The sequence below is a fragment of the Tachyglossus aculeatus genome, chromosome 8 (assembly GCF_015852505.1).
Source record: "Tachyglossus aculeatus isolate mTacAcu1 chromosome 8, mTacAcu1.pri, whole genome shotgun sequence".
NCBI classification, from domain to species: domain Eukaryota; kingdom Metazoa; phylum Chordata; class Mammalia; order Monotremata; family Tachyglossidae; genus Tachyglossus; species Tachyglossus aculeatus.
The window spans coordinates 36,430,971-36,453,917 of NC_052073.1; the positions used below are offsets into that span (position 1 = coordinate 36,430,971).

The 22,947-nt window shown below is 48.9% G+C and overlaps 1 protein-coding gene across 2 annotated transcripts in view; it reads left to right on the forward strand.

Annotated features, from left to right (window-relative positions):
• TM9SF4 (transmembrane 9 superfamily member 4) overlaps positions 1 to 22,947 on the forward strand; it is a 53,574-nt gene that overhangs the window by 10,420 nt on the left and 20,207 nt on the right. The window contains exons 3-9 of one of the 2 annotated variants that reach the window (XM_038750550.1): positions 606 to 705; positions 2,031 to 2,229; positions 7,797 to 7,956; positions 13,704 to 13,827; positions 17,568 to 17,686; positions 19,316 to 19,427; positions 22,559 to 22,629. In XM_038750550.1, the coding sequence (XP_038606478.1) occupies positions 606 to 705; positions 2,031 to 2,229; positions 7,797 to 7,956; positions 13,704 to 13,827; positions 17,568 to 17,686; positions 19,316 to 19,427; positions 22,559 to 22,629 (885 nt within the window). Of the gene's footprint in view, positions 1 to 605; positions 706 to 2,030; positions 2,230 to 6,402; positions 6,614 to 7,796; positions 7,957 to 13,703; positions 13,828 to 17,567; positions 17,687 to 19,315; positions 19,428 to 20,538; positions 20,583 to 22,558; positions 22,630 to 22,947 lie in introns of those variants that run through there. The other variant, XM_038750551.1, reaches the window with a different exon arrangement.

A 22,947-nucleotide genomic window follows, 5' to 3' on the forward strand; every position in this document is an offset into this window, starting at 1 on the left:
TCTACCTCTCCCTCCGTCTCTCTCCCCCTCCATCTCTCTTCCCACCTCTTTCTCCCCCCTTCTCTGTCTCTTCCTCATTCTCTTACTCTCTATCTCTCCCTCCCTCCATCTCTCTCCCCCTCCATCTCTCTCCCCACCTCTTTCTCCCCCCTTCTCTGTCTCTTCCTCATTCTCTTCCTCTCTACCTCTCCCTCCCTCCGTCTCTCTCCCCCTCCATCTCTCTCCCCACCTCTTTCTCTCCCCTTCTCTGTGTCTGCCTCATTCTCTTCCTCTCTGTCTCTCCCTCCCTCTGTCTCTCTCCCCCTCCATCTCTCTCTTCCCCCTCTCCCTCCCCTCCTGTTTCTCTCCCCTTCTCTGTCTCTGCCTCATTCTCTTCCTCTCCCTCCATCTCTCTCCCCTCCTCTGCCTCGTTCTCTTCCTCTGTATCTCTCCCCACTCCATCTCTCTCTTCCCCGTCTCTCTCCCCTCTCTCATCTCTCTGTCCCTCTCTCTCTTTCCTTCTCGCTTCCCTCGCCCATCTCTCTCCCCCCCATCCGTCTCTCTCTCCTTTTCCATCTCTCTCGGTCTCCCCCGTGTCTCTGCCGTGTCTCTGTCCCGCCGGGCAGGCCGTGAAGCTGACCAGCTCCCGCACGCAGCTGCCGTACGAGTACTATTCCCTGCCGTTCTGTCAGCCCAGCAAGATCACCTACAAGGCCGAAAACCTGGGTAGGTCCTCCATGCCCCAGCCGGGACCGTTTTCGGGTCGCCCCCCCGGGCGGCCGGCGCCCTCCCCGAGCGTATTTTCGGAGCATCCACTGGTCAGTCGGGCAGTAGTATTTATTGAGCACTTACTGTGTGCGGAGCACTGTACTAAGCGCTTGGGAGAGTCCGATAGAACGACAGAACAGACCCGTTCCCTGCCCACATCGAGCCGACGGTCCAGAGGGGGAGACGGACGTGAAGAGTAGACCGTGTGCGGAGCACTGGACTGAGCGCTTGGGAGAGTCCAGTAGAGCAATGTAATAGACACATTTCCTGCCCACAAGGAGCCGACAGTCTAGAGCGGGAGACCAAGACGAATAGACATCAGTATACTGTGTGCAGAGCACTGTGCTAAGCGCTGGGGAGCATCGCATTTGAGTCACAGTCTCCTCATTCATTCATTCAATTGTATTTATTGAGCGCTTACTGTGTGCAGAGCGCTGGGCAGGATCCTTGTCCAGATGAGGGAACCGAGGCCCAGAGAATAATAATAATAATAATAACGACATTTGTTAAGCACTACTATGTGCGCTGTTCTCAGCGCTGGGGAGGATATGAGGTGATCAGGTTGTCCCCCGTGGGGCTCACAGTCTTCATCCCATTTTACAGAGGAGGGAATTGAGGCACAGAGAAGTGACTTGCCCAAAGCTGACAATTGGTGGAGCCGGGATTTGAACTCATGACCTCTGGCTCCCAAACCCGGGCTCCTTCCATTGGAGAAGCAGCGTGGCTCAGTGGAAAGAGCCCGGGCTTTGGAGTCAGAGGTCATGGGTTCAAATCCCGGCTCCGCCAACTGTCAGCTGGGTGGCTTTGGGCAAGTCACTTAACTTCTCTGTGCCTCAGCTATCTCATCTGTAAAATGGGGATTAAAACTGTGAGCCCACCCCGTGGGACAACCTGATTACCTTGTAACCTCCCCAGCGCTTAGAACGGTGCTTTGCACATAGTAAGTGCTTAATAAATGCCATTATTATTATTATTATTATTGAGTCACGCTGCGACTTGCCCGAGGTCACACAGCGGACAAGTGGCAGAGCCAGGATCTCTGGGCTGGGGGAGATTTACAAGATCATCAGGTCCCACCCGTTCTAAGTAGCAGGGAGGATGGGGATCGAATCCTCATTTTCCAGCCGAGGAAACCGAGGCGCAGGGAAGGGACCGGGCCGGGGTCATGCCGCAGACTAGAGGCGGGGCCGGGGCGGGAACCCGGGTGCTCGGACTGCCGGGCCGCGTGCGAGCACCGCGGCCCCCCGTGTCCGAGCGTGTGCCCCTCGGGTGTCCCGTGCCAGGGGAGGTGCTCCGCGGGGACCGGATCGTCAACACGCCGTTCGAGGTGCTGATGAACAGCGAGAAGAAGTGCGAGGTCCTGTGCCCGCAGCCCCCCGCCGGGCCCCCGCCGCCCGCCCAGCCCGCCCAGCCCACCACCCTCAGCCGCGCCCAGAGCCGCCTGGTCGCCGAGCGAATCCACGAGGACTACTACGTCCACCTGTGAGACCACCCCCCACCGAACATGGGGCCCAGGGGACTCCGGGAGGGGAGTGTCCAAGCGCAGGGAACTCCGGGAAGGGAGTCTCCAAGGCCAGGGAATTCTGAGAAGGAGGTTTCCACAACCAGGGATCTCCAGGAAGGGAGTCACCAAGGCCAGGGAACTCTGAGAAGGAGGTTTCCCCAACCAGGGAACTCTGGGAAGGGAATCGCCAAACCCAGGGGACTCTGAGGAAGGCAATTTCTAACCCCAGGGGACTCCGGGAAGGGAGCCTCCAAACCCAGGGAACTCTTGGGAAGGCAAGTTCTAACCCCAGGGAATTCCGGGAAGGGAATCTCCAAGGCCAGGGAACTCTGGGAAGGCAGGGTCTAACCCCAGGGGACTCCGGGAAGGGAATCTCCAAACCCAGGGAACTCTGAGAAGGAGGTTTCCACAACCAGGGAACTCTGGGAAGGGAATCTCCAAACCCAGGGAACTCTGAGGAAGGCAATTTCTAACCCCAGGGGACTCTGGGAAGGGAGTCGCCAAACCCAGGGAACTCTGGGGAAGGCAAGTTCTAACCCCAGGGGACTCCGGGAAGGGAATCTCCAAGGCCAGGGAACTCTGGGAAGGCACGTTCTAACCCCAGGGGACTCCGGGAAGGGAATCTCCAAACCCAGGGAACTCTGAGAAGGAGGTTTCCACAACCAGGGAACTCTGGGAAGGGAATCGCCAAACCCAGGGGACTCTGAGGAAGGCAATTTCTAACCCCAGGGGACTCCGGGAAGGGAGCCTCCAAACCCAGGGAACTCTTGGGAAGGCAAGTTCTAACCCCAGGGAATTCCGGGAAGGGAATCTCCAAGGCCAGGGAACTCTGGGAAGGCAGGGTCTAACCCCAGGGGACTCCGGGAAGGGAATCTCCAAACCCAGGGAACTCTGAGAAGGAGGTTTCCACAACCAGGGAACTCTGGGAAGGGAATCTCCAAACCCAGGGAACTCTGAGGAAGGCAATTTCTAACCCCAGGGGACTCTGGGAAGGGAGTCGCCAAACCCAGGGAACTCTGGGGAAGGCAAGTTCTAACCCCAGGGGACTCCGGGAAGGGAATCTCCAAGGCCAGGGAACCCTGGGAAGGCAAGTTTTAACCCCAGGGAACTCCAGGAAGGGAGCCTCCAAACCCAGGGAACTCTGGGGAAGGCAAATTCTAACCTCAGGGAACTCCGGGAAGGGAATGTCCAAGGCCAGGGAACTCTGGGAAGGCAAGTTCTAACCCCAGGGGACTCCGGGAAGGGAATCTCCAAACCCAGGGACCTCTGAGAAGGCGGTTTCCACAACCAGGGAACTCTGGGAAGGGAATCTCCAAACCCAGGGAACTCTGAGGAAGGCAATTTCTAACCCCAGGGGACTCTGGGAAGGGAGCCTCCAAACCCAGGGAACTCTGGGGAAGGCAAGTTCTAACCCCAGGGAACTCTGGGAAGGGAATCTCCAAGTCCAGGGAACTCTGGGAAGGCAAGTTCTAACCCCAGGGGACTCCGGGAAGGGAGCCTCCAAACCCAGGGAACTCTGGGGAAGGCAAGTTCTAACCTCAGGGAACTCCGGGAAGGGAATCTCCAAGGCCAGGGAACTCTCGGAAGGCAAGTTCTAACCCCAGGGGACTCTGGGAAGGGAATCTCCAAACCCAGGGACCTCTGAGAAGGAGGTTTCCACAACCAGGGAACTCTGGGAAGGGAATCTCCAAAACCAGGGAACTTTGAGAAGGCAAGTTCTAACCCCAGGGAATTTTGTGCAGGGAGCCTCCAAGCCCAGGGAACTCCGAGAAGGAAACTTCCTAGTCCAGGGAACTCTAGAAAGGCCATCTTCAATCCCAGGGAAATCTAGAAAGACCATCTGCAAGCCCAGGGAACTCTGGGAAGGCAGTCTCCAGCCCCAGGGAACTCTGGGAAGGCATGTTCTAACTCCAGGGAACTCCGGGAAGGGAGTCTCCAAGGCCAGGGAACTCTGAGAAGGAGGTTTCCAAAACCAAGGAACTCTGGGAAGGGAGCCTTCAAGCCCAGGGAACTCTGAGAAGGCAGTTTCTAGCCCCAGGAAACTCTGAGGAGGAAGCTTCCGAGTCCAGGGAACTCTAGGAAGACCATCTGCAAGCCCAGGGAACTCTGGGAAGGCAGTCTCCAGCCCCAGGGGACTCTGGGAAGGCAAGTTCTAACCCCAGGGAACTCTGGGAAGGCAGTCTCTAAGCCCAGGGGCCTCTGAGAAGGCAATTTCTAAGCCCAGGGAACTCTGAGGAGGCAGTCACCAAAACCAGGAAACTCTAGGAAGGAGAGTTCTAACCCCAGGGAACTCTGGTAAGGGAGCCTCCAAGCCCAGGGAATTCTAGAAAGGCCATCTCCAAGCCCAGGGAGCTCTAGGAAGACTGGCTCCAAGCCCAGGGAACTCTGGGAAGGGAGTCTGCAGGCCCAAGGGCCTCTGAGAAGGCAGTTTCCAAGTCCAGGGAACTCTGGGAAGACAGTCTCCAAGCCCAGGGAATTCTGAGGAGGCAGTCTCCCAAACCAGGGAACTCTGGGAAAGGAGCCTCCAGGCCCAGGGGCCTCTGAGAAGGCAGTTTCCAAGCCCAGGGAACTCTGGGAAAGCCGTCTCCAAGCCCAGGGAACTCTGGGAAGGGAGTCTACAGGCCCAAGGGCCTCTGAGAAGGCAGTTTCTAACCCCAGGGAACTCTGGGAAGGCAGTCTCTAAGCCCAGGGCCCTCCAAGAGGGCAGTTTCTAACCCCAGGGAACTCTGAGAAGGCAGTCTCCAAGCCCAGGGAACTCTGAGGAGGCAGTCTCCCAAACCAGGGAATTCTGGGAAAGGAGCCTCCAGGCCCAGGGGCCTCTGAGAAGGCAGTTTCCAAGCCCAGGGAACTCTGGGAAAGCCGTCTCCAAGCCCAGGGAACTCTGGGAAGGCAGTTTCTAACCCCCGGGAACTCTGGGAAGGCAGTCTCCGAGCCCAGGAAACTCTGGGAAGGGAGCCTCCAAGTCCAGGGAACTCTAGAAAGGCCATCTCCAAGCCCAGGGAACTCTGGGAAGGGAGTCTCCAGGCCCAGAGGCCTCCGAGAAGGCAGTTTCCAAGTCCAGGGAACTCTGGGAAAGCCGTCTCCAAGCCCAGGGAACTCTGGGAAGGTAGTCTCCAAGTCCAGGGAACTCTAGAAAGCCCATCTCCAAGCCCAGGGAACCCTGGGAAGGTAGTCTCCAGGCCCAGAGGCCTCCGAGAAGGCAGTTTCTAACCCCAGGGAACTCTGGGAAGGCAGTTTCTAACCCCGGGGAACTCTGGGAAGGCAGTTTCCAAGCCCAGGGAACTCTGGGAAGGGAGTCTCCAGGCCCAGGGGCCTCGGAGAAGGCAGTTTCTAACCCTAGGGAACTCTGGGAAGGCAGTCTCCAAGCCCAGGGAACTCTGGGAAAGCAGTTTCCAAGTCCAGGGAACTCTAGAAAGGCCATCTCCAAGGCCAGGGAACTCTAGGAAGACCGTCTCCAAGCCCAGGGAACTCTGGGAAGGCAGTCTCCAGGCCCAAGGGAACTCTGGGAAGGCAGTCTTCAGGCCCCGGGGCCTCCGAGAAGACAGTTTCTAACCCCAGGGAACTCTGGGAAGGCAGTCTCCAAGCCCAGGGAACTCTGGGAAGGCAGTTTCCAAGCCCAGGGAACTCTAGAAAGGCCATCTCCAAGGCCAGGGAACTCTAGGAATACCGTCTCCAAACCCAGGGAGCCCTGGGAAGGTAGTCTCCAGGCCCAAGGACCTCTGAGAAGGCAGTTTCTAACTCCAGGGAACTCTGGGAAGGCAGTTTCCAAGCCCAGGGAACTCTGGGAAGGCAGTGTCCAGGCCCGGGGGCCTCCGAGAAGGCAGTTTCTAACCCCAGGGAGCTCTGGGAAGGCAGTCTCCAAGCCCAGGGAACTTTGGGAAGGCAGTTTCCAAGTCCAGGGAACTCTAGAAAGGCCATCTCCAAGGCCAGGGAACTCTAGGAATACCGTCTCCAAACCCAGGGAACCCTGGGAAGGTAGTCTCCAGGCCCAAGGGCCTCTGAGAAGGCAGTTTCTAACTCCAGGGAACACTGGGAAGGCAGTTTTCAAGCCCAGGGAACTCTGGGAAGGCACGTTCTAATTCCAGGCAACTCTGATAAGGCAGTTTCTAACCCCAGGGACCTCTGGGAAGACAGTTTCTAACCCCGAGGACCCCTGGGAAGGCAGTCTCTAGGCCCAGGGACCTCCAAGTCAGCCGTCTCCAAGTCCAGGGGACTCTGCTGTGTGCCCTCCGCTAAGTCACTTAACCTCTCTGGGCCTCAGTTCCCTCCCGTGGAAAATGCAGAGATGATTAATTCCCATCACCGTCACCACGGCACCCGTCAAGCTGCTCACTACGCGCTAAGCGCTGCAGGAGACGGGAGGTGGTCGGGCCGGACGCGGTCCGTGTCCCACCCGGGGCTCTGCCTCAAGCGCTCAATAAATACAATGGATTGATTGAAGTAGGAGGGAGGACAGGGATCGAAACTCCGTGTCTCGGAGGAGGAAACTGAGGCTCCGGAGAGGGGAAGCGACCGGCCCAAGGTAACCTGGCGGGCCAGGGGCAGAGCCAGGATAATAATAATAATGGCATTTATTAAGCGCTTACTATGTGCAGAGCACTGTTCTAAGCGCTGGGGAGTTTACAAGGTGATCGGGTTGTCCCACGGGGGGCTCACGGTCTTCATCCCCATTTTCCAGATGAGGTCACTGAGGCCCAGAGAAGGGAAGCGACGAGCCCAAAGTCACCCAGCTGACAAGTGGCAGAGCTGGGAGTTGAACCCATGACCTCTGACTCCAAAGCCCAGGCTCTTTCCACTGAGCCACGCTGCTTCTCTAATAATGATGGCATTTATTAAGCGCTTACTCTGTGCAAAGCCCCGTTCTAAGTGCTGGAGAGTTTACAAGGCGATCGGGTTGTCCCACGGGGGACTCACGGTCTTCATCCCCGTTTTCCAGATGAGGTCACTGAGGCCCAGAGAAGTGAAGCGACCCCCCCAAAGTCACCCAGCTGACAATTGGCGGAACTGGGATTTGAACCCATGACCTCTGACTCCAAAGCCCGGGCTCTTCCCAGCTCAAGCCGCTTCACTTCTCTGGGCCTCAGTTCCCTCATCTGTCAAATGGGGGTGAAGACCATGAGCCCCCCGTGGAACAACCCGATCACCTTGTAAACTCCCCAGTGCTTGGAACAGTGCTCTGCACATAGTAAGCACTTAATAATGCCATTATTATTATCCTGACTCTGCCCCTGGCCCGCCAGGTTGCCTTGGGCTGGTCGCTTCCCCTCTCCGGAGCCTCAGTTTCCTCCTCGGAGACACGGAGTTTCGATCCCTGTCCTCCCCCCACTTCAATCAATCCATCGTATTTATTGAGTGCTTAAGGCGGACGGTGCTTTGCACATAGTAAGCGCTTAATAAATGCCATTATTATTATTATTATTATCGTTTCCACTGAGCCACGCTGCTTCCCCGGCTCCCAGCCCTTAGAGAGCGGGGGTCCGGGACGGGGATGAAGGGAGTCGGGGGGCGCGGCGTTAACGGGGGGTCCTCTCCCGCTTCCCGGCAGGATCGCGGACAACCTTCCCGTGGCGACGAGGCTGGAGCTGTACTCGGCCCGGGGGCCCGGCGGGGGACCTCCGGACGCGGACCCCGGCCCGGCCCGCCGCAAAGACAAGGACATCCAGTTCGAGCACGGCTATCGCCTTGGCTTCGTGGACGGCAGCAAGGTGACCCCCCCCTTCCTCTTTATAATAATAATAATAACAATAATAATAATAAAGGCATTGATTAAGCGCTTACTATGTGCAGAGCACCGTTAATGATGGCATTTATTAAGCGCTTGCTATAATAATAATAATGGTATTTGTTAAGCGCTTACTATGTGCAAAGCACTGTCAATGATGGCATTTATTAAGCGCTTACTATAATAATAATAATGGTATTTGTTAAGCGCTTACTATGTGCAAAGCACTGTTAATGATGGCATTTGTTAAGCGCTTGCTATACTAATAATAATGGTGTTTGTTAAGCGCTTGCTATGTGCAAATCACTGTCAATGATGGCGTTTATTAAGCGCTTGCAATAATAATAATAATGGTATTTGTTAAGCGCTTACAATGTGCAAAGCACTGTTAATGATGGCGTTTATTAAGCGCTTGCTATACTAATAATAATGGTGTTTGTTAAGCGCTTACTATGTGCAAAGCACTGTTAATGATGGCATTTATTAAGCGCTTACTATAATAATAATAATGGTATTTGTTAAGCGCTTACTATGTGCAAAGCACTGTTAATGATGGCATTTGTTAAGCGCTTGCTATACTAATAATAATGGTGTTTGTTAAGCGCTTACTATGTGCAAAGCACTGTTAATGATGGCATTTATTAAGCGCTTGCTATAATAATAATAATGGTATTTGTTAAGCGCTTACTATGTGCAAAGCACTGGTAATGATGGCATTTATTAAGCGCTTGCTATAATAATGGTATTTGTTAAGCGCTTACTATGTGCAAAGCACTGTTAATGATGGCATTTATTAAGTGCTTACTATAATAATAATAATGGTATTTGTTAAGCGCTTACTATGTGCAAAGCACTGTTAATGATGGCATTTATTAAGCGCTTGCTATAATAATAATAATGGTGTTAAGCGCTTACTATGTGCAAAGCACTGTTAATGATGGCATTTGTTAAGCGCTTGCTATAATAATAATAATGGTATTTGTTAAGCGCTTACGATGTGCAAAGCACTGTTAATGACGGCATTTATTAAGCGCTTGCTATAATAATAATAATGGTATTTGTTAAGCGCTTACCATGTGTAAAGCACTGTTAATGATGGCATTTATTAAGCGCTTGCTATAATAATAATAATGGTATTTGTTAAGCGCTTACTATGTGCAAAGCACTGTTAATGATGGCGTTTATTAAGCGCTTGCTATAATAATAACAATGGTATTTGTTAAGCGCTTACTATGTGCAAAGCACTGTTAATGATGGCGTTTATTAAGCGCTTGCTATAATAATAATAATGGTATTTGTTAAGCGCTTACTATGTGCAAAGCACTGTTAATGATGGCGTTTATTAAGCGCCTGCTATAATAATAATAATAATGGTATTTGTTAAGCACTTACTATGTGCAAAGCACTGTTAATGATGGCATTTATTAAGCGCTTGCTATAATAATAATAATGGTATTTGTTAAGCGCTTACTATGTGCAAAGCACTGTTAATGATGGCATTTATTAAGCGCTTGCTATAATAATAATAATGGTATTTGTTCAGCGCTTACTATGTGCAAAGCACTGTTAATGATGGCATTTATTAAGCACTTGCTATAATAATAATAATGGTATTTGTTAAGCGCTTGCTATGTGCAAAGCACTGTTAATGATGGCGTTTATTAAGCGCTTGCTATAATAATAATAATGGTATTCGTTAAGCGCTTACTATGTGCAAAGCACTGGTAATGATGGCGTTTATTAAGCGCTTGCTATAATAATAATAATGGTATTTGTTAAGCGCTTACTATGTGCAAAGCACTGGTAATGATGGCATTTATTAAGCGCTTGCTATAATAATGGTATTTGTTAAGCGCTTACTATGTGCAAAGCACTGTTAATGATGGCGTTTATTAAGCGCTTGCTATAATAATAATAATGGTATTTGTTAAGCGCTTACTATGTGCAAAGCACTGTTAATGATGGCATTTATTAAGCGCTTGCTATAATAATAATAATGGTATTTGTTAAGCGCTTACTATGTGCAAAGCACTGTTAATGATGGCATTTATTAAGCGCTTACTATAATAATAATAATGGTATTTGTTAAGCGCTTACTGTGTGCAAAGCACTGTTAATGATGGCATTTATTAAGCGCTTGCTATAATAATAATAATAATAATGGTATTTGTTAAACGCTTACTATGTGCAGAGCCCTGTTCTAAGCACTGGGGAGGTGACAAGGTGATCAGGTGGTCCCCCGGGGGGGCTCAGAGTTGTCATCCCCGTTTTACAGATGAGGGAACTGAGGCCCAGAGAAGTGAAGTGACTCGCCCAAAGTCACCCAGCTGACAGTTGGCGGAGTCGGGATTTGAACCCATGACCTCTGACTCCAAAGGCCGGGCTCTTTCCACTGAGCCGCGCCGCTTCTCCGCTGGGCTTCTTTAGACGGTCCGGGGAGCATCCCTCTTCTCCCCCTTCTAGGCCGTGAGCCCGCTGTTGGGTAGGGACCGTCTCTATATGTTACCGACTTGGACTTCCCAAGCGCTTAGTACAGTGCTCTGCACATAGTAAGCGCTCAATAAATACAATTGAATGAATGAATGAATCCCCGCCCCCCCGCTCGCTCCCCACTTCGGGAACAGTCCGATAGAGTGAGTAGACACTGTAATAATAATAATTACAGAGTTTATTAAACGCTTACTACTAATACTACTACTACTAATAACAGCATTTATTAAGTGCTTACTATTCATTCAATCATATTTATTGAGCACTTACTGTGTGCAGAGCACTGTACTAAGCGCTTGGGAAGTACTATGTGCAAAGCACCATTCTAAGCGCTGGGGAGATGACAAGGTGGTCAGGTTGCCCCACGTGGGGCTCACCGTCTTCATCCCCATTTTACAGATGAGGTCACTGAGGCCCAGAGAATAATAAATAAATAAATAACGATGGCATTTATTAAGCGCTTACTATGTGCAGAGCACCGTTCTAAGCGCTGGGGAGATTACAAAGTGATCAGGTTGTCCCACGTCGGGCTCACAGTCTTCAGCCCCATTTTACAGATGAGGTCACTGAGGCACGGAGAATAATAAATAAATAACAATGGCATTTATTTAGCGCTTACTATGTGCCAAGCACTGTTCTCAGCATTGGGGAGGTTTCAGGGTGAACAGGTTGTCTCACACGGGGGGCTCACAGTCTTCATCCCCATTTTACAGATGAGGTCACTGAGGCACAGAGAATTGGAAATAAATAACGATGGCATTCATTAAGCGCTTACTATGTGCAAAGCACTGTTTTAAGTGCTGGGGAGATTACAAGGTGGTCAGGTTGTCCCACGTGGGGCTCACCGTCTTCATCCCCGTTTTACAGATGAGGTCACTGAGGCACAGAAAATAATAAATAAATAACGATGGCATTTATTAAGCGCTTACTATGTGCAGAGCACCGTCCTGAGCGCTGGGGAGATTACAAGGTGATCAGGTTGTCCCACGTGGAGACCCCGTGCCGCAGAGACCCCCTTCCTCTTTATAATAATAATAATAATGAGGCACAGAGGTAACTGAGGCACAGAGAAATAATAATAATGGTATTTATTAAGCGCTTACTATGTGCCAAGTACTGTTCTAAGCGCTGGGGAGGTTACAGGGTGATCAGGTTGTCCCCTGGGGGGCTCCCAGTCTCAATCCCCATTTTCCAGAGGAGGGAACTGAGGCCCAGAGAAGGGAAGTGACTGGCCCAAAGTCACCCAGCTGACAAGTGGCGGAGCCGGGATTTGAACCCACGACCTCCGACTCCCAAGCCCGGGCTCTTTCCACTGAGCCGCGCCGCTTCTCTATGTACCGAGCTCCGTTCTAAGCGCTGGGGGAGATAGGAGGTGATCAGGCTGTCCCCCGCGGGGCTCACGGTCTTCACCCCCATTTGACAGATGAGGCCCAATCAATCAATCAATCAATCAATCGTATTTATTGAGCGCTTACTGTGTGCAGAGCACTGGACTGAGCGCTTGGGAAGTCCAAGTTGGCAACATCGAGAGACCAACAGTGGGCTCACAGTCTAGAAGGGGGAGACAGAGAACAAAACCAAACGTACTCACGAAATAAAATAAATAGAACAGATATGTTCAAGTAAAGTAAATTAATAAATAGAGTAATAGAGGCCCAGAGGAGCGAAGGGGCTTGCCCAAAGTCACCCAGCTGACAAGTCTCACTTCTCTGTGCCTCAGTTCCCTCATCTGTAAAATGGGGGTGAAGACTGTGAGCCCCCCGTGGGACAACCTGATCACCTTGTATCTCCCCCAGCGCTTGGAACAGGGCTTCCAGTGCCTCCTCCAGGAGGCCTTCCCAGACTGAGCCCCTTCCTTCCTCTCCCCCTCGTCCCCCTCTCCATCCCCCCCATCTTCCCTCCTTCCCTTCCCCACAGCACCTGTATATATGGATATATGTTTGTACAGATTTATTACTCTATTTATTTTACTTGTCCATATCTATCCTATTTATTTTATTTTGTTGGTATGTTTGGTTTTGTTCTCCGTCTCCCCCTTTTAGACCGGGAGCCCACTGGTGGGTAGGGACCGTCTCTATGTGTTGCCAATTTGTACTTCCCAAGCGCTTAGTCCAGTGCTCTGCACATAGTAAGCGCTCAATAAATGCGATTGATGATGATGATGCTTGGCACATAGTAAGCGCTTAATAAATGCCATCATTTTATTATTACTAATATTAATTACTAGTTATTAATGTAATCATTAGTAATTAATATTATTATTATTATCCCCCGTTTAGACTGTGAGCCCACTGTTGGGTAGGGACCGTCTCTATGTGTTGCCAATCTGTACTTCCCAAGCGCTTAGTCCAGTGCTCTGCACATAGTAAGCGCTCAATAAATACGATTGATGATGATGATGCTTGGCACATAGTAAGCGCTTAATAAATGCCATCATTTTATTATTACTAATATTAATTACTAGTTATTAATGTAATAACTAGTAATTATTATTATTATTATCCCCCTTTTAGACTGTGAGCCCACTGTTGGGTAGGGACCGTCTCTATGTGTTGCCAATCTGTACTTCCCAAGCGCTTAGTACAGTGCTCTGCACATAGTAAGCGCTCAATAAATACGATTGACGATGATGATGCTTGGCACATAGTAAGCGCTTACTATGTGCAGAGCACTGGACTAAAATGCCATCATTTTATTATTAATAATATTAATTACTAGTTATTAATGTAATCATTAGTAATTAATATTATTATTATTATCCCCCTTTTAGACTGTGAGCCCACTGTTGGGTAGGGACCGTCCCTATATGTTGCCGACTTGGACTTCCCAAGCGCTTAGTCCAGTGCCCTGCACCCAGTAAGCGCTCAATAAACACGATTGAAGGAATGAATGAATGAATGAACTTGTGCTTCCCAAGCGCTTAGTCCAGCGCTCTGCGCCCAGTGAGCGCTCAATAAATACGATTGAACGAATGAATGGCGGAGCCGGGATTCGAACCCACTTCCTCGGACTCCCAAGCCGGGGGCTCTCGCCACTGAGCCGCGCGGCCGCTTGTGCTTCCCAAGCGCTTCGTCCGGTGGCCCCCGCACGCGGTAAGCGCTCGGCAAATGCGACTGACTGAATGAATGAGCGAACCAGAAGCTCCTCGAGGGCCGTTTGAGTGTTTTGGACCCTCCCGAGCGCTCAGCACAGCGCGGCAGCCCCGTTAACCGCCTCTTCTCCCCCGCCGCGGCCTTCCAGTTTTATCTGCACAACCACCTGGCCTTCATCCTGTACTATCACCGCGAGGACGTGGAGGAGAACCAGGAGCCCACCTACCGCGTGGTCCGCTTCGAGGTGGTCCCTCAGAGCATCAGGCTGGACGGTGAGCTGGACGCCGGGCCCTGGGGGGGACGCCCCTCCGGCCCCCGGCGAGGACCGTTGTCCCGCTCTCGCCGCTTGAAACAAATCCACGGTAGCGTTAAAGCGCTCGCCGCCGTTCACTCATTCATTCGGTCATATTTATTGAGCGCTTACTGTGTGCGGAGCACTGGACTGAGCGCTTGGGAATTTTGCACATAGCGCTTAATAAATGGCATTATTATTATTATTATTATTATTATTATTACAAGTTGGCAACATCTAGAGACGGTCGTTCAGTGCTCGCCGCCGTTCACTCATTCGGTCGTATTGATTGAGCGCTTACTGCGTGCGGAGCACTGGACTGAGCGCTTGGGAATTCTGCACATAGTATGCTTAATAAATGCCATTATTATTATTATTATTATTATTATTATTATTATTATTACAAGTTGGCAACACCTAGAGACGGTCGTTCAGCGCTCGCCGCCGTTCACTCATTCATTCGGTCGTATTGACTGAGCGCTTACTGTGTGTTCGGTCGTATTGACTGAGCGCTTACTGTGTGCAGAGCACTGGACTAAGCGCTTAGAAATTTTGAACATAGCGCTTAATAAATGCCATTAATATTATTATTATTATTATTATTATTATTATTATTATTATTATTATTATTATTATTATTACAAGTTGGCAACATCTAGAGACGGTCGTTCAGCGCTCGCCGCCGTTCACTCATTCATTCGGTCGTATTGATTGAGCGCTTACTGTGTGCGGAGCACTGGACTGAGCGCTTGGGAATTCTGCACATAGTAAGCGCTTAATAAATGCCATTATTATTATTATTATTATTATTATTACAAGTTCGCAACATCTAGAGACGGTCGTTAAGCGCTCGCTGCCGTTCACTCATTCATTCGGTCGTATTGACTGAGCGCTTACTGTGTGCAGAGCACTGGACTGAGCGCTTGGGAATTCTGCACATAGTAAGCACTTAATAAATGCCATTATTATTATTATTATTATTATTATTGTTATTATTACAAGTTGGCAACATCTAGAGACGGTCGTTAAGCGCTCGCCGCCGTTCACTCATTCATTCGGTCGTATTGATTGAGCGCTTACTGTGTGCAGAGCACTGGACTAAGCGCTTGGGAATTTTGCACATAGCGCTTAATAAATGCCATTATTATTATTATTATTATTATTATTATTATTATTATTATTATTATTACAAATTGGCAACATCTAGAGACGGTTGTTAAGCGCTCGCCGCCGTTCACTCATTCATTCGGTCGTATTGATTGAGCGCTTACTGCGTGCGGAGCACTGGACTGAGCGCTTGGGAATTCTGCACATAGTAAGCGCTTAATAAATGCCATTATTATTATTATTATTATTATTATTATTGTTGTTATTACAAGTTGGCAACATCTAGAGACGGTCGTTAAGCGCTCGCCGCCGTTCACTCATTCATTCGGTCGTATTGACTGAGCGCTTACTGTGTGCAGAGCACTGGACTAAGCGCTTGGGAATTTTGTACATAGCGCTTAATAAATGCCATTATTATTATTATTATTATTATTATTATTATTATTATTATTACAAGTTGGCAACATCTAGAGACGGTCGTTAAGCGCTCGCCGCCGTTCACTCATTCATTCGGTCGTATTGATTGAGCGCTTACTGTGTGCGGAGCACTGGACTGAGCGCTTGGGAATTCTGCACATAGTAAGCGCTTAATAAATGCCATTATTATTATTATTATTATTATTACTATTATTATTATTACAAGTTGGCAACATCTAGAGACAGTCCCTACCCAACAGCGGGCTCACAGTCTAGAAGGGGGAGATGGACAACAAAACAAAACGTATTAATTCATTCATTACAAAACATATTAATTAATTCATTCATTCAATCGTATTTATTGAGCGCTTACTGTGTGCAGAGCACTGTACTAAAAGCTTGGGAATTCTGCACTTAAGCGCTTAATAAATGCCATTATTATTATTATTATTATTATTATTATTATTACAAGTTGGCAACATCTAGAGACGGTCCCTACGCAACAGCGGGCTCCCAGTCTAGAAGGGGGAGACGGACGAGAAAACTAAGCATGTTCACAAAATAAAATAAATAGAATAAATATGTACAAATAAAATAGAGTAGTAAATACGTACAAACATATATACATTCATTCATTCAGTCGTATTGATTGAGCACTTACTGTGTGCAGAGCACTGTACTAAAAGCTTGGGAATTCTGCACTTAATTAAGCTCTTAATAAATGCCATTATTATTATTATTACAAGTTGGCAACATCTGGAGACGGTCCCTACCCAACAGCGGGCTCACAGGCTAGAAGGGGGAGATGGACAACAAAACAAAACATATTAACCAAATAAAAGGAATAGAATAAATTCATTCATTCAATCGTATTTATTGAGCGCTTACTGTGTGCAGAGCACCTGGACTGAGCGCTTGGGAATTCTGCACATAGTAAACTCTTAATAAATGCCATTATTATTATTACAAGTTGGCAACATAGAGAGACGGTCCCTACGCAACAGCGGTCTCACAGTCTAGAAGGGGGAGACGGACGACAAAACTAAGCATGTTCACAAAATAAAATAAATAGAATAAATATGTACAAATAAAATAAATAGAGTAGTAAATACGTACAAACATATATACTTTCATTCATTCATTCAGTCGTATTGATTGAGCGCTTACTGTGTGCAGAGCACTGTACTAAGCGCTTGGGAATTCTGCACATAGTAAGCGCTTAATGCCGTTATTATTATTATTATTATTATTATTATTATTATTATTATTATTATTATTACAAGTTGGCAACATCTAGAGACGGTCCCTACCCAACAGCGGGCTCACAGTCTAGAAGGGGGAGACGGACAACAAAACAAAACATGTTAACAAAATAAAAGGAATAGAATATGTACAAGTAAAATAAATAGAGTAGTAAATACATGCAAACATATATACATATAATCCCCTTCTAGATCCCGCTGTTGGGTAGGGACCGTCTCTAGATGTTGCCAACTTGGACTTCCCAAGCGCTTAGTACAGTGCTCTGCACACAGTAAGCGCTCAATAAATACGATTGAATGAATGAATGGTACATAGTAAACACCTAGCAAACACCCCAATTTATTATTATTATTATTACTATTATTATTAAAAGATGGGAAATGGACTGTGTCCAACCTGTTGATACTGTATGACCCCCAGCGCTTAGTGCCTGGTATGTAAATAAACACCAAACACCCCAATTTATTATTATTATTACTATTATTATTAAAAGATGGGACGTGGACCGTGTCTAACCTGATGACCTTGTATGTCCCGCTGTTGGGTAGGGACCGTCACTAGATGTTGCCAACTTGGACTTCCCAGGCGCTCTGCACACAGTAAGCGCTCAAACTTGTCCTTCCCAAGCGCTTAGTCCAGTGTTCGGCGCGCAGTAAGCGCTCAATAAATACAATTGAATGAATGAATGGATGAATACGATTGAATGAATGAACGGGCGTCTCTGCCCAGCGCCGGGGGGCGAGGCCGGTGCCCGCTTGCATCCCCCAAATCCCTGGCTTTTAGACTGCCCACTGTTGGGTAGGGACTGTCTCTATATGTTGCCAACTTGGACTTCCCAAGCACTTAGTACAGTGCTCTGCACACAGTAAGCGCTCAATAAATACGATTGATTGATTGATTGATGTGCGTCCTCCAAATCTCCCGCCCCCGCAGAGCTGAAGACGGACGAGAAGAAGTCCTGCATCCTGCCCGACGCCGCCAACTCCGCCCCCCAGGAGATCGATCCTGCCAAGGAAAACCAGCTGTTCTTTACCTACTCGGTGCATTGGGAGGTCAGCGGCGGCCCGGGTCATTCGGTCCTATTTAACAATAATAATAATAATAATAATAGAATTTATTAAGTGCTTACTATGCGCCAAGCACCGTTCTAAGCGCTGGGGAGGTTACAAGGTGATCGGGTTGTCCCACGGGGGGGGCTCACAGTCTTCATCCCCATTTTACAGAAAATAATAATGGCATTTGTTAAGCGCTTACTATGTGCCAAGCCCCGTTCTAAGCGCTGGGGAGGTTACAAGGTGATCGGGTTGTCCCACAGGGGGTTCACAGTCTTCATCCCCATTTTAGAGCTAATAATAATAATGTATTTGTTAAGCACTTACTATGTTCCAAGCACCGTTCTAAGCGCTGAGGAGGTTACAAGGTGATCGGGTTGTCCCACGGGGGGCTCACAGTCTTCATCCCCATTTTACAGAAAATAATAATAATAATGGCATTTGTTAAGCGCTTACTATGTGCCAAGCACCGTTCTAAGCGCTGGGGAGGTTACAAGGTGATCGGGTTGTCCCACAGGGGGTTCACAGTCTTCATCCCCATTTTACAGAAAATAATAATAATAATAATAATGGTATTTGTTAAGCGCTTACTATGTGCCAAGCACCGTTCTAAGCACTGGGGAGGTTACAAGGTGATCGGGTTGTCCCACGTGGGGGGCTCACAGTCTTCATCCCCATTTTACAGAAAATAATAATAATAATGATGGCATTTGTTAAGCGCTTACTATGTGCCAAGCACCGTTCTAAGCGCTGGGGAGGTTACAAGGTGATCGGGTTGTCCCACGGGGGGGCCCACAGTCTTCATCCCCATTTTACAGAAAATAATAATAATAATAATGGCATTTGTTAAGCACTTACTATGTGCCAAGCACCGTTCTAAGCGCTGGGGAGGTTACAAGGTGACCGGGTTGTCCCACGGGGGGGATCACAGTCTTCATTCCCATTTTACAGAAAATAATAATAATGGTATTAAGCACTTACTATGAGCCCGCCCCCGGGAAGTCAATCAATCAATCATATTTATTGAGCGCTGTCTGTGTGCAGAGCACTGTACTAAGTGCTTGGGAAGTCCAAGTTGGCAACATATAGAGGCGGTCCCTACCCAACAGCGGGCTCACAGTCTGGCGGGGGGCTGTGTTGGGGGTCCGGGATTGAGTCCTTCCCAAACTGAGCCTCCACCTTCCTCTCCTCAATCAATCAATCAATCAATCGTATTTATTGAGCGCTTACTGTGTGCAGAGCACTGTACTAAGCGCTTGAGCACTGTACTAAGCACCTGACTCTCCATCCCCCCGCCTTACCTCCTTCCCTTCCCCACAGCACCTGGATAGATGTATATATGTTTGGACGGATTCATTAATCTATTTATTTTGCTTGTACATATTTATTCTATTTATTTTATTTTGTTAGTATGTTTGGTTTTGTTCTCCGTCTTCCCCTTCTAGACTGTGAGCCCGCTGTCGGGTAGGGACCGTCTCTAGATGTTGCCAACTTGGACTTCCCAAGCGCTTAGTCCAGTGCTCTGCACACAGTAAGCGCTCAATAAATACGATTGATCGATTGATTGATTGAGTCCGGCCCCCGGCGGGGGCTCCCCGTTTTCCCCCCGCCCCCCGTTTCTCGCTCCAGGAAAGCGACATCAAGTGGGCTTCGCGCTGGGACACCTACCTCACCATGAGCGACGTCCAGATCCACTGGTTTTCCATCATCAACTCGGTGGTGGTGGTCTTCTTCCTGTCCGGTGAGAGACGGAGACGGGGAGATACCGAAGGAGAGACTCTCGCCCCCGATCATTCATTCATTCATTCAGCCGTACTTATTGAGCGCTTACTGTGTGCAGAGCACTGGACTAAGCGCTTGGGAAGCCCAAGTCGGCAACATCTAGAGACGGGCCCTCCCCGACCGCGGGCTCACAGGCTAGGAGGGGGAGACAGACGACGCAACAAAACATATTAGCAAAATAAAATAAATAGAATATGTATGTACAAATAAAATAGTGATAATAAAATAAATAGAGTAGACCGTTAAGTAGAGTAGGCAGTCTTCTAGACACCTACCTCACCATGAGTGACGTCCAGATCCACTGGTTTTCCTTCATCAACTTGGTGGTGGTGGCCTTCTTCCTGTTCGGTGAGAGACAGAGATGGGCAGATACCGAGGGAGAAACTCATTCATTCATTCATTCATTCATTCATTCAATCATACTTTTTGAGCACTTACTGTGTGCAGAGCACTGGACTCAGTGCTTGGGAAGCCCAGGTTGTCAACATCTAGAGACGGGCCCTCCCCGACAGCGGGCTTGCAGTCGAGGAGGGGGAGACAGAGAACAAAACATATTAACAAAATAAAATAAATAGAATAAATATGTACAAATAAAATAAATAGAGTAATAATAAAATAAATAGAGTAGACAGTCTTCTAGACACCTACTTCACAATGAGCGACGTCCGGATCCACTGGTTTTCCATCATCAACGTGGTGGTCGTCTTCCTGTCCAGTGAGAGACAGAGATGGGGAGATACCGAGGGAGAGACTCATTCATTCATTCAATCATACTTATTGAGCGCTTACTGTGTGCAGAGCACTGGACTAAGCGCTTGGGAAGCCCAAGTCGGCAACATCTAGAGACGGGCCCTCCCCGAGAGTGGGCTCACAGTCGAGAAGGGGGAGACAGATGACAAAGCAAAACATATTAACAAAATAAAATAAATAGAATAAATATGTACCAATAAAATAGAGTAATAGTAAAATAAATAAATAGATTAATAATAAAATAAATAGAGTAGACTGGTAAGTAGAGTAGACAGTCTTCTAGACACCTACCTCACAATGAGCGACGTCCAGATCCACTGGTTTTCCATCATCAACTCGGTGGTGGTGGTCTTCTTCCTGTCCGGTGAGAGACAGAGACGGGGAGATACCGAAGGAGAGACTCTTGCCTCCGATCATTCATTCATTCATTCAGTCGTACTTATTGAACGCTTACTGTGTGCAGAGCACTGGACCAAGCACTTGGGAAGCCCAAGTTGGCAACATCTAGAGACGGGCCCTCCCCGAGAGCGGGCTCACAGTCGAGAAGGGGGAGACAGAGAACAAAACATATTAACAAAATAAAATAAATAGAATAAATATATACAAATAAAATAGAGTAATAATAAAATAAATAGAGTAGACAGTCTTCTAGACACCTACTTCACCATGAGTGACGTCCAGATCCAGTGGTTTTCCATCATCAACTCGGTGGTGGTGGTTGTCTTCCTGTTCGGTGAGAGACAGAGACGGGCAGATACCGAGGGAGAAACTCATTCATTCATTCATTCATTCATTCATTCATTCAATCATACTTTTTGAGCACTTACTGTGTGCAGAGCACTGGACTCAGTGCTTGGGAAGCCCAAGTCGTCAACATCTAGAGATGGGCCCTCCCCGACAGCGGGCTCACAGTCGAGAAGGGGGAGACAGAGAACAAAACATATTAACAAAACAAAATAAATAGAATAAATATGTACAAATAAAATAAATAGAGTAATAATAAAATAAATAGAGTAGACAGTCTTCTAGACACCTACTTCACAATGAGCGACGTCCAGATCCACTGGTTTTCCATTATCAATTCGGTGGTGGTGGTCGTCTTCCTGTACGGTGAGAGACAGAGATGGGGAGATACCGAGGGAAAGACTCATTCATTCATTCATTCAATCATACTTATTGAGCGCTTACTGTGTGCAAAGCACTGGACTAAGCGCTTGGGAAGCCCAAGTCGGCAACATCTAGAGACGGGCCCTCCCCGACAGCGGGCTCGCAGTCGAGAAGGGGGAGACAGAGAACAAAACAAAACAGTAAGCGCTCAATAAATACGATGGAATGAATGAATGAATGAACGAGAACCCAGATCCTTCCGACTCCCAGGATCCGGCTCTAATAATAATAATAATAATAATGATGATGGTATTTGTTAAGCGCTTACTATGTGCAAAGCACTGTTCTAAGCACTGGGGAGATTACAAGGTGATCAGGTTGTCCCACAGGGGGCTCCCAGTCTTCATCCCCATTTTCCAGATGAGGGAACTGAGGCCCAGAGAATAATAATAATAATGATGGTATTTGTTAAGCGCTTACTATGTGCGAAGCACTGTTCTAAGCACTGGGGACATTACAAGGTGATCAGGTTGTCCCACGGGGGGCTCACAGTCTTCATCCCCATTTTCCAGATGAGGGAACTGAGGCCCAGAGAAGTGAAGTGACTTTCCCAAAGTCACCCAGCTGACAATTGGCGGAGCTGGGATTTGAACCCATGACCTCTGACTCCTAATAATAATGGCATTTATTAAGCGCTTACTATGTGCAAAGTACCGTTCTAAGCCCTGGGGAGGTTACAAGGTGATCAGGTTGTCCCACGGGGGGCTCACAGTCTTCATCCCCATTCTCCAGATGAGGGAACTGAGGCCCAGAGAAGTGAGGTGACTTGCCCGAAGTCCCCCAGCTGACAAGTGGCAGAGCCAGGATTTGAACCCATGCCCTCCGACTCCAAAGCCTGGGCTCTTTCCACTGAGCCACGCTGCTTCTCTAGACACGTCAGTCAGTCGGTGGTATTTATTGAGCGCCTACCGGGTGCAGAGCCCGGGCTGAACGCTTGGGAGAGTCCAATTATCCGGACGGGTCTGCTCGTTCCGTCGGATTGGACTCTCCCAAGCGCTCAGTCCAGTGCTCTGCCCACGGTCGGCGTTCAGTATATACAACTCTGAACGATCGTAGCGTCCTCCCCGAGGCGCTCAGCACGCTCCCGCACGCGCGGCCGGCCCTCGGTAAATCCCGGTGCCCGTCCGATTGGTGGAGAGTGAGACGCGGTTTTGTCGGGGGCGTCTATCGCAGGTATCCTCAGCATGATCATCATCAGGACCCTCCGCAAAGACATCGCCAACTACAACAAGGAGGATGACATCGTACGTGGCGTTGCGACAACCCGGCTTTGGGGGTTTTTTTCGGGGGCTGTGGGGGTGAAGAGGGTATTTGTTGAGCGCCTGCTAGGCGTCGGCCACTGTGCTGAGCGCTGGGGGAGAGCCAGGCTCGTCAGCTCCGACCCGGTCCCGCACGGGAGGGACTCCCGGTCCCCACCCCCGTTTCGCCGCCGAGGCCCGGAGAAGGGAAGTGACTGGTCCGGGGTCACCCACCGGGACTCGGGATTCATTCAGTCGTATTTATTGAGCGCTTACTGTGTGCAGAGCACTGGGCTAAGCGCTTGGGAAGTACAAGGTGGCAAT